Below are 10,774 nucleotides of genomic sequence, written 5' to 3' on the forward strand. Positions count from 1 at the left end.
ATATATATATATATATATACATATACATATATATATATGTGTGTGTGTGTGTGTGTGTGCATGTGTATATGTGTATATGTGTATATATGTATATATATGTATTTCTCCTGTCTGTATAGGCTCCACATGCAGCCCTAATACTTGTGGAGGCCAGGAGCAGGGTCTGATTCCCTGAAATTGGAATTATAGATGGCTGTGAGCTGCTGTGTGTGTGGATGATGGGAACTGAATCTTAGCCTTCAAGCCATCTCTCCAGCTTGCTTATTTTCTTGCTTATTTTTAGATTGATTTATTCTAATATGTGTGAATGTTTGCCTGTGTATATGTATGTTCACCGTGTCGGTGCCTGGTGCTGGTGGAGGTCAGAAGAGGGCACAGGATCTCCCAGAACAGGAGCTACTGTCACTAACCACGGTGGCCACGTGGATGCTGGGAACTGAGCTGAAAGGTTCTGCAAGTGCAGTCAGTGCTTCTAACTGCCAGGCCAGCTCTGCAGTGCCCTTAGTTTTTAAATGTGGTGTATGTGGGTGTGGGTACCCGTGGAGGTCCAGAGGCATCAGATACCCTGAGCTGAGTTGTAGGCAACTGTGAGGAGGCCAGGGCTGGTGCTGGGGACAGAACGGGCTCCTCTGCAAGAGCATTCCTCTGTCTTAACTGCTAAGCCATCTCTCCGACCCTCTTATTTTCAAAAACACATTTAGGGCTGGGGCTGTCACTCAGCGCTTGAACACATGCTCAGCATCTCTAAGGCTCATCCCTAGCACCGTAAAAACCAAACCAACCTTCCCAACAACTGGTGCATTGGGTCAGGAGCACAGAAAAGGCTTTCTTGATTTTGTCTGTCCTTCGGAACATCTCTTCCTACAAGTTCCCCAGCTTACGAAAACCATTTGTCATATCCTCCTCCCACTGATGGGATTTAGTGAAGACAGACCCATGTTGAGCACAGCCCCTTGTGGTCTGAATGTGACATTCCCATGCAAGGCACAGGCAGTGTCAGCTACATTCTCCCACCATAGAAGAACATGTGAGGCCCTTAAGATGATTGGTCAGGTTAAGGTTAAGGCCGCTTGCTGCCAACCCTCACAGCCTAGGTCCAGTCCCTGGACCCCAGCTAGTGGAAGGCAATATCCAGCTCACTCAAGTTATCTTCTAGTCTCCACCCTGGTGCGCACACACAATATAAATATTTAAAACTTAAAAAGAACAATGCCCAGCTGGTGTGGTGGCCACACCTATATGAGAGAGAGAGAGAGAGAGAGAGAGAGAGAGAGAGGCAGAGTCTAGAGAGTGATGTTTGAGACTAACCCAGTCTACAGAGTGAGACCCCCCCCCATCCCACCCCCCAGACAGAGTTCCTCTGTGTAGCCCTGACTCTTCTGGAACTCACTTTGTAGACCAGGCTGGCCTTGGACTCAGAGATCTGCCTGCCTCTGCCTCCTGTCCTCCCACCTCCCCCCAATTTTTAAAAGGGCTCAAGATATCGACAAGTAAAACAATGGGGAGAAAGATGAGAGGGCTTATTGCATGGCACTCGGCAAACCTGGGCCAAATTTTCTCCAAAGAAATCGGTTCTCTCACCCAAATATGCCCGAGGCTGTATGGCCTGGGATTCTCTTCTCTCCACAGTGATCCAAGCTAATTTTCCCTGCAGTTCGCACAGGACGGAAGTGGGTCTGCCTCTGCCCCTAGCACACTGCTCAGAGATCTGGGTTTGCCCGGGGCTGTCTTTATGACACTCATGTCTCTAGCAGTTCAATGGCTGCATTAGCATGTCCCAGTGTAGCCTATAGACTACGGACACGGGTCGGGACTCTGCCACTGAGCATCGCCCCAGCCTGAGGTGCTCCTGTGTGTAGGGTGTCACTCTTCTGGAATCAGAATCTTCGGGGACCTGAGCAAGCACCTAATAATTTTTGACAACCAATGGCCACATACCGTGCCAGGCTTTATCTACATGTTTCTTCCAGTACACTTCCAGAGGTTTCATATACCCAGAGAGTACTCAGGCTTTCAGGCAACTGGGTATCAATTCCAACCCCAGCCTGCACTTACCCTATATACAAGCTGACCTGGGGGTTGGAGAGATGGCTTCCTGGGTTAGAAGCGCTCTTGAAGAGGATCTGAGGTCCAATCCCAAGGTCAACATCAGGCCTGGAACTCTAGCTCCAGGGTGCTCTGACACCTCTGGCCTCTGTGGGCATGTGTACTGGAGTGTAGAAACCCACACAAGTAATTAACAAGTAAGATGAATCTTAGGCTGATGACCGACCTAGGAGGCCCCTGCAGTTCTATCTCCCCCTTTGCCTGTGTTCATTCATGGTCTGTGCCAACTCTCTCCTCTCTTCCAAGCCCCCAGTATCCTGCTATCCTCTGTTGACTCAAATGGCATGGCATGGCTCAGTGTCTCCAACACGGTTTCAGGATCACTGTTTCTTGAACACATTGTACTCTACCCAAGAGAGACTGGTGGCTTCAAAGAATGACTGAGAGATAATTCTTTTTCTGTTTTTCTCAGAGAAGCTAGCAAAAAAAGAAAAAAAAAACCTATTTCAATGGTTTGTTTTGTTTTGTTTTGTTTTTTTGTTTTTCAAGACAGGCTTTCTCTGTGTAGCCCTGGCTGTCCTGGAACTCACTCTGTAGACCAGGCTGGACTCGAACTCAGAAATCCGCCTGCTTCTGCCTCCCAAGTGTTGGGATTAAAGGCGTGTGCCACCACTGCCCTGCCTATTTCAATGTTTTGCCTCATGAGAGAAAGGAAGCATTTTCTTTTGAGTCAGGCTCTTCTATAGCCCAGGCTGGCCTCAAATTGGCTGTGTAGCTGAGGATGACCCTGAACTCATCTTTTTGTCCTCCCCTCCCAGACACTGGGTGAGTCGTTGTGCCTTCTCTGAGGAAGCATTTTCCAGGGAATACTTTCTCCACAGCCATGTGTCCAGCACTGGGGTACGCTGCCTGAAAGAATCCTGGGGAGCCCATATCGTTCAGGAAAACAGAAGACAGTCTACACCAAGAAGAGATATGGTTTCAGGAAGACAAAAGGAAACCTTCAACCAGTTTTATTTTTTTCCACCTTTGTATGAGTGTGTGCGAGTGTGGGTGTGTGTGAGAGAGAGCAGGTCTCATGATCTGGGCAGTCTGTAGCTGGAGCTAACCTTCCAGTCTCGCTCTCTGGAGTGCTGGGATTACAGGTATGCGCCATACCCAGCTACATTCCTAGCCCCCCACTCTTGTTTTTTTTTCTAATTTAGTTTTGAATATTAAAGAGTTTTCTATGGCAGGTATGTAGCTTGGTTGATACAGTGCTTCTCTTGCATGCACAAAGCCCTGGGTTTGGACTCCAGTATCCTGAAAGTATCATACACCTGTAATTCAAAAACTGAGAAGGTAGAAATAGGATCAGAAGTTCAAGGTCACCCTTGAAGCTATAGCCAGCCTGAGGCCAGCCTGGGCCACATGAGACCTTCCTTGCCTAAAAAGGAGAAAATAAAACAAACTTCCCAAGATAACACAACAAAGAGATTCTTCATAGAAAATTGGTGCTGGAATATTCAGAATGTATCTTTTCCTTACCCAGAGACATGGTCAGGGACGAAATGGCCTTGGAAGGTGGTAGGAACTTGGGAGCCAGGCTATACCAAAGGGCCAGGCCTACCATTCTGGTCCACAGATAACTTGAAATTATGGTTATTTTGTGAAGGACAGTGAACTGACTCTGCAGCCCAGAGGTGAGCCCCTATCAAAGTACTCCTGGTTTTCTGTGTCAGACAGACAAGGAGCACTGTGGACGGACTGTGCTCCCCCCAGGCTCCTCCTTGCCATCGCTTTCTTCTGATGTCCAGAAGCAGCAGTGGAGGAGCTTGGGAAAGAAAGCTATGAGTTTATTTCTGGAGGAAACCACGGCTGTAATCCTATGATGTGAGAGATAAATATCTTCCTTCATGAAGATAGATTCACAGTCCAGACAAAAAGGAGAGATGGAAGCAGTGGCATGCTAAAGACTGTAGGAATATTTTAATGCTTTAATTACATTATGTAATAATAATATCATAGTCTATTTTACAAGTTAAAGGTATGAGAATGTATGAAATAGAAGTGGTAGGAAAAACCTAAATGGGTCAGAAAGGTAAATTTTTTTCAAAACCGGAGGCCAAAGAAAGCCTGTAGGGCCCAAGGAGGAGGCGGGCATGTGACAGGCGGGGCAGGTGGCAGGTGCAGCTCCTGGTATGGGTTGTTCCCGTGTTTTCGCTAGGAGGGACTCCAGGCTTATTTACCCCTGCCCTCGGCTGGGGGGGAGTTTAGTCTTGTCAGTGAAGATGGAGGTTTTGGGAGAAGAGCCACTGGCCACCTATTCAGAGCTGGTTTCCTGGTGCACAGGTGGGTTCTGTGTTGAAGGAGTCAGTTGGAGTATCAAAGTCAGATGTGCAGAGGAACACAGCTTCCTCCTGTCCCAGCCCAAATTCTTGAAAGTGCACACAAGTTCTCTCAAACATAGAAAAGCCTCACTTTGGATGTGCTGACAAGAAGATCGTCGTCAAAGAACTTTGTCTCTATGATGACATTGCCCCTGTGGGAGAGAACCAAGAGGGTAAAGAAAGTGAGTGCCACAGGTCAAGGTGTCCTGTCCACAGACAGTGTTCATGTGGGTGCCCTGGGCTGGGCACAAAGTGCTTGTTCAGAGCCTGGCGTGGTGGTGTACATAACCCTAGTATCCACAAGGCCAAGGCAGGAGGATCTGAGTTTAAGGTTACTATGGACTATATAGTGAGGGTCTATCTCAAAAGGAGAACAAAGCCAGTTATAGTGGTGCATACCTTTAGTCCCAGCACTAGAGAGGAAGAGGCAGGCAGATCTCTGTGATTCCAGGTCAACCTGGTCTATATGGTGAGTTCCAGGCCAGCCAGGGCTGCAAAGTTAGACCCTGTCTCAAAACAGAAACAAAGCAAGGCAAATACAATTAAAGTATCATCTATATGGGTTAGAGTCTCGCAGTATTAAACTCATGTGACTAGTTTGTTCTCAATTGAAAAAGTCAGAAATAAGAGCATGCCCTCCGTCCTGGCACACGAATGTCTTTGCAGAGTGCTCTGCATACAGACCTCATGGATACCTCTGGCTTGATTCCTAATGGATGGCTGCAGATCCTGGGCTCACCTCAGGAAGGCAGCTTTTTCTACAATACTGAGTAAAGCAGACAGCTAGGGTGTGGCCTGCCTTGCAGTACTCTCCTGATTTGGGGTGTTAGCACCCTGCTCTTCCTTTGTGAACTATCCCTCTTCTAGTACCTGGCTCAGCTGAGTGACACCCCCACCTGCCCTGATGTGTCACAGCATTCTATTCATGCCAATCAAACCCCCACCCCCCACCCCCAAGCATCCTTCTTCATTACTCCTTGAGGAAGACATAACAGATTCTTGCCCTGGTCTCTAACAAGCTGCCCAGGTCTCTGCTTGGTCTAACTCAGTTCTATTTGCCAGGATTTGATTCTGTTGTTTGTAACGAAAGAGCCTAAGACGATGCACCTGTCCAGTGAGGACGGGGTTTACTTTCTGGTTAGATGGTTATCTCGGTGGCTTATTCTGTTTTCTTTTTCCTTTTCTGGCTGTGCCAGAAAATGAGCCTAAGACCTTGTGCATGCCAGGCAAGAACACTCCCACTGAACCGTAAATGGCAGTGCTCCCACTTATAAAATGGAATGCTGTTGCCATACCAAATCCCTTTGAGGGTTTAAAGATATTTTACTTTAAAAAATAATTATTTTAAGGCTGGGTATGGTGGAACATGCCAGCACTTGGGAGGCAGAGGCACTTGGAAGGCAGAGGCAGAGGCAGAGGCAGAGGCAGGCAGATCTCTGTGAGTCTGAGACCAGTCTGGTCTACAGAGTGAGTTCTAGGATAGCCGGGACTACATAGAGATCTTGTCTCAAAAAAATTAAAAATAAAAAAATATTGTATGTATATGGATGTTTTGCCTGTGTGTAAATCTGCAACACACATGTGCCTGGTGCCTGTGGAGGCTAGAGGAAGGTTTCAGGTACCACAGAACTGGAGCTACAGAGAGTTGAGAATTGCCTTGTGAATGTTGGGAATCAAACTTGGGTGTTTGGAAGAGTATCCAGTACTCTTGATTGGAGAACCATCTCTCTAGCCCTTCTATAGCTCTTTTATCCACTTGGTGCGGCCTTCAGGGAGGATCTCCTGCCAGATGAACTACTGTTACACAATTATATGTAGGTCTTAACATCTTTTTTTTTAGATTTATTTTATTTATATTTTTATATGTATGAGTACACTGTAGCTGTACAGATGGCCGTGAGCCATCATGTGTGTGGCTGCTGGGAATTGAACTCAGGACCTCTGCCGGCGGCTCGCTCCAGTGTAATTCACTGTAGCTATCTTCAGACGCACCAGAAGAGGGTGTCAGATCTCATTACGGGTGGTTGTGAGCCACCATGTGGTTGCTGGGATCCAAACTCAGGACCTTGGGAAGAGCAGTCAGTGTTCTTACCCGCTGAGCCATCTCTCCAGCCCCAGGTCTTAACTTTTTAGGCAACACTAATACTGAGACTTCCTTTTGGCAGTGCAAGTCATAGAATTCACCTATGTTAAGCAAGCTTTCTACCACTGAGATACAACTCAGGCCCTGAAACATTTGAAAGACTCTGTCTTGTCCCAAGAGAAAAAGGTTAGGTAGCAGTTACTGATAATTTTTTTTTTTTTTTTTTTTTCCAGACAGGGTTTCTCTGTGTATCCCTCCCTGGCTGTCCTGGAACTCACTCTGCAGACCAGGCTGGCCTCGAACTCAGAAATCAGGTGCCTCTGCCTCCCAAGTGTTGGGATTAAAGGCGTGTGCCACCACCGCCCGGCTCACTGATAATGTTTTTAAATTTAAATTTTATTATTATTACTGAGTATCTGTGTATAATGTGTGTTAGTGCAGGAGCATGAAGTATGTGCCATGGTACATGTGTAGAGGTCAAAGGACAACTTTCAGAGACCACTGTCTCCCTCTAGCTTGGGTTCCAGGGACGGTGCCAACCCTTGACAGTTTCTGACAAACAAAACTGTTCTTGGACCACAGCTATTAAATTATAGGCCAATCTCTGAAGAGCTATGTCCAATATTATCCTCTAAGATCGAACACATTGGCAGATGTGTTAGGGTGTCCAGACAATGTGCAGAGACCCAGGGAGAGAGCGAAGTTGCTAGGTTTGATGTTTATTTTGTGCTGGTTCCCTTCCACATTGTCTCTCTCTTTTATTTTTATTTTTTATTTTTATTTTTATTTTTTTATGTTCATTATATCCGTGAAAGTAAGGGTCAGCAAGCTAAGACAGTATTGTCCAAGGAGACAAGCAGTCCGGGGGAACTGGAGGTTCAAAATATTGTCTAAAGTTTTTGAACCTGTTTATTTTTTCACAGGACAAAAGCCAGTCACATTGGCCCCGCTGGGTACTCTTACTCTTTGTTCTTTCTAGTTCTCTGCCTGTGAGTAGGACCTGGAGTCCCACCTACCTGAGAGCTGTTCTGAGATACATTTTGAAATCCCCTGGGCCCTCACTCACGTTAGGACGCTGGCAGGCATCATCTGGGACTCAGGCGCTGCTTCTATCAAGGATTGCCAGGTGTTTGTGGAGTTAGGGATCACAAAGCCAAACTCGAAGAACCACTCTGAAGGAAGAAGGAAAAGCCAGTGAGCAGGTGCTACTTGTGGGCATGGGGGAACCACAGGCTGTGCCCCTCTCCTTTAGAGGGGGCTCTTCCTATCCAGACCATGACAGAAACCTATCAGATACCTCCTAAACCAGAGAGGCATGCGAAAGGACACAGGGACATTCACAGACTCGCTTCTCATTTGTGCCACAGACTGGCTTCTTTTCTTTTTTGTTTTTTTTTGAGACAGGGTTTCTCTGTGTAGCTCTGGCTGTCCTGGAACTCACTCTGTAGACCAGGCTGGCCTCGAACCCACAGAAATCCACCTGCCTTTGCCTCCTGAGTGCTGGGATTAAAGGCATGCATGACTATACCCAGGGCACACAGGACTGTTCCTTTGGGGTCTGATAGAAAAGCATCAGCGGGGAGGACACATTAGAAGCAGCATTTCCTTAGGAGTAGCAAGCTCTCCAGTTCTCTTACATTTTGAGAACTCAACTCAGAGTCCTTACCAGTCACAGCTTATGACGTGTATATATAGCCCTATACTACACATCATCACAACTGCTTCTTCCAAGATCACATTGTAACACCACATCAGGTACGGGCACTGGCATGGGCACCCAAGCTTCTGATGTCAGAGAGCTCAAAGCCCCTGTGTGTCCAGCCTTGTTTTGGTTTGTTTTCACTGGGCTCCCCAGTGTTGAAGAATGCAGAGCGTCCATTAGTGATAAGGTCAGTGCTCTCAGAGTGCTGCCTGCTCTGCTGTCCCTCCCTCCTGCACTCGCTCCAGGCACCGGGGAGCAGAATACCTTCTAGGCATTGTCCTTTGAAGTAAACTTTTTGTTCCAGGCGGAATTTTTCCATTTGCTCTGCTGAAGAAAAGTTCAGCTCTCGAGACACAGCCTTGCACTTGAGGATTTTCTTGGGCACACGGGCTGATGAGAGAGGGAGAGGGAGAGGGAGAGGGAGAGGGAGAGGGAGAGGGAGAGGGAGAGGGAGAGACATTGGTACCTTTCTAAATGAGAACCACGAATACAACACTTCAGGATCCTGGGAGTTCCTCTGGCTACCTTAGAGAATTTGTTTCGATAATTAGCTTCCATTAAATGCCTTGGTAACTGCATTATGTTCCAGCTGAAGGCAGAGGGATCTAATTGGTCAACACATGTGACTCGTTGTCAAGGAACACCAGCTTTGGTGTCTCCACGGCCTCACCTCACTGCTTTTGGCTGGGAACATCCTCTCTCTACGCAGGCTGTCAGTGCCTTCTTTATGTTCCGATTCCTTGAAATGATTTATCTTTCCTTTTTGTCTCCAGAAAGATAAAAATGAGGATTTTCTTTTGGAAAAAGTTGAAATCTTATAACTTCCTTTATTTTCCCTTTTTTTGAGACAGATTGGCTTTAAATTAACTATATAGCTGAGGCTGGCCTTGAACTCCTGATCTTTCTGTCTCAGCCCCCAAAGTGCTGGGATTACAGGAATATACAGACCATCCAGATCTGGGGATGGTCCAGAGCTAAGGTGGATTTGGGGAATGAGAGAAGGAAATGTAAAAATGGAACAAGAAGTGTTCTCTCAGTTCAGCTGCAGGGCTCACCTGTCTAGGAGCTGCGTGCTTACTTAGCTCCGTGAAGCCAGGGTCTGTCCTGGCATTGGGCATAGTTTGTACACTCAAGGGGCTGCAAGTACCTTCATGCTCCACACCAGGGACAGACAGGTCTTCTGTTCCTTGCCAGAGTATCTTTCCTGTTTCGGCATCCCGAAGGTTCATCCAATTCCTGATGGAGCATGATTAAGGAAACTGGGGCTTCTGGGAGCAATCCCAGCTGTAGGGCAGGGTCTCTACTCTGCTCCATCAACTCTTGTTTAGCTTAAAGCAAGTCTATTGTTAAACTTCTCAGTGCCACGAAAGCAGCTAAGTATATGTAGGAGAATCCAAAAGGCATGCAAAGGAGGCCACCCCAGAGGTTTTTTTTTGGGGAGGGGGTGGGGGGATGTTTCGAGACAGGGTTTCTCTGTGTAGCCCTGACTGTCCTGGAACTCACTCTGTAGTCCAGGCTGGCCTCGAACTCTGCCTCCCAAGTGCTGGGATTAAAGGCATGCGCCACCACTGCCCAGAGATTTTTTACAAGATGATTCTACATTATGTTACGTAAGATCTCAGAGACATGGACTGGGAAGCAGCTCAGTGGTAGAGAGCTTGCTTAGCAGTTTCAAGGTCCTTCTTCAAACCCTAGCATTGGGAGAAAGGAAAGAACTCAAAGATAGCAACTAGAACTGGTAGCAAGGGCTAGAAGAAAGAATAGTGAAAGCAAAATCTAAACGTGTCAAAGGAGTCTCACCAGCCAAAAAATGGTAAAAGTGTAACAGGTCAGATATCAGGGTAGCACCAAAGGACTGAGCCGTACAGACGGACTGAGCGGTACAGATATGGTCCATGAGCTTCACTCACTACCGTAGCACAGCTCTCCCAGAGCTTTTTGGTGTGAGGAGACTGCGGAGACTGGAGAGATGGTCCAGCAGGTGAAAGTGCTTGCTGCAGGAGCCTGACAACCTGAGCTTGACCTCTTGATCTCACAGTGGAAGTGCAGAACTGATGGCCAGTAGATGTCCTTTGATCTCTCTGACCTCCACAAAAGTACTGTGGCACATGTACACACGGAGAGAGACACACAGGCATACACATACAACCCAGTCAGCCAGAACCATCAGAAATTAAGACATTTACTATGAAAACAAACCAAAACAACTAAGCGAAAAAACAGACTACAGATCAAGATGCAAACTTTTAAAAAAGAATATTAAAAAATAATAAAAAGATATCACCGGAGAGATGGCTCAGTGGTTAAGACTGTTGTCTCTTTTGTCAGAGTTCAGTTTACAGAACCCACATGGGGTGGCTCACAACCATCAATATCTTCAGCTCCTGGTGATCTAATGCTCTCTTCTGGCCCCCATGGGTGCCTAAGGCCATGTGTGAATACACAGACAGACACACATGCAACATAAGTAACACATACATAAACAATCTTTAAAAATGAGAAAGATGCCAGACAGTGGTGGTGCATGCCTTTAATCCCAGCACTTGGGAGGCAGAGGCAGGTGGATTTCTGAGT

The 10,774-nt window shown here is 46.9% G+C and overlaps 1 protein-coding gene across 1 annotated transcript in view; it reads right to left on the reverse strand.

Moving 5' to 3' along the window:
- Positions 1–3,990: 3,990 nt before the first annotated feature.
- Pde6d (phosphodiesterase 6D) overlaps positions 3,991–10,774 on the reverse strand; it is a 47,926-nt gene continuing 41,142 nt past the window's right edge. The window contains exons 2-5 of the mRNA XM_031368270.1: positions 9,348–9,436; positions 8,465–8,590; positions 7,565–7,670; positions 3,991–4,567 (exon numbers count right to left, since the gene is read on the reverse strand). Coding sequence (XP_031224130.1) covers positions 4,486–4,567; positions 7,565–7,670; positions 8,465–8,590; positions 9,348–9,436 — 403 coding nt within the window. The 3' untranslated portion in view covers positions 3,991–4,485. The remainder of the gene's footprint in view (positions 4,568–7,564; positions 7,671–8,464; positions 8,591–9,347; positions 9,437–10,774) is intronic.

This window comes from Mastomys coucha, unplaced genomic scaffold (assembly GCF_008632895.1).
Source record: "Mastomys coucha isolate ucsf_1 unplaced genomic scaffold, UCSF_Mcou_1 pScaffold14, whole genome shotgun sequence".
Taxonomy (NCBI): domain Eukaryota; kingdom Metazoa; phylum Chordata; class Mammalia; order Rodentia; family Muridae; genus Mastomys; species Mastomys coucha.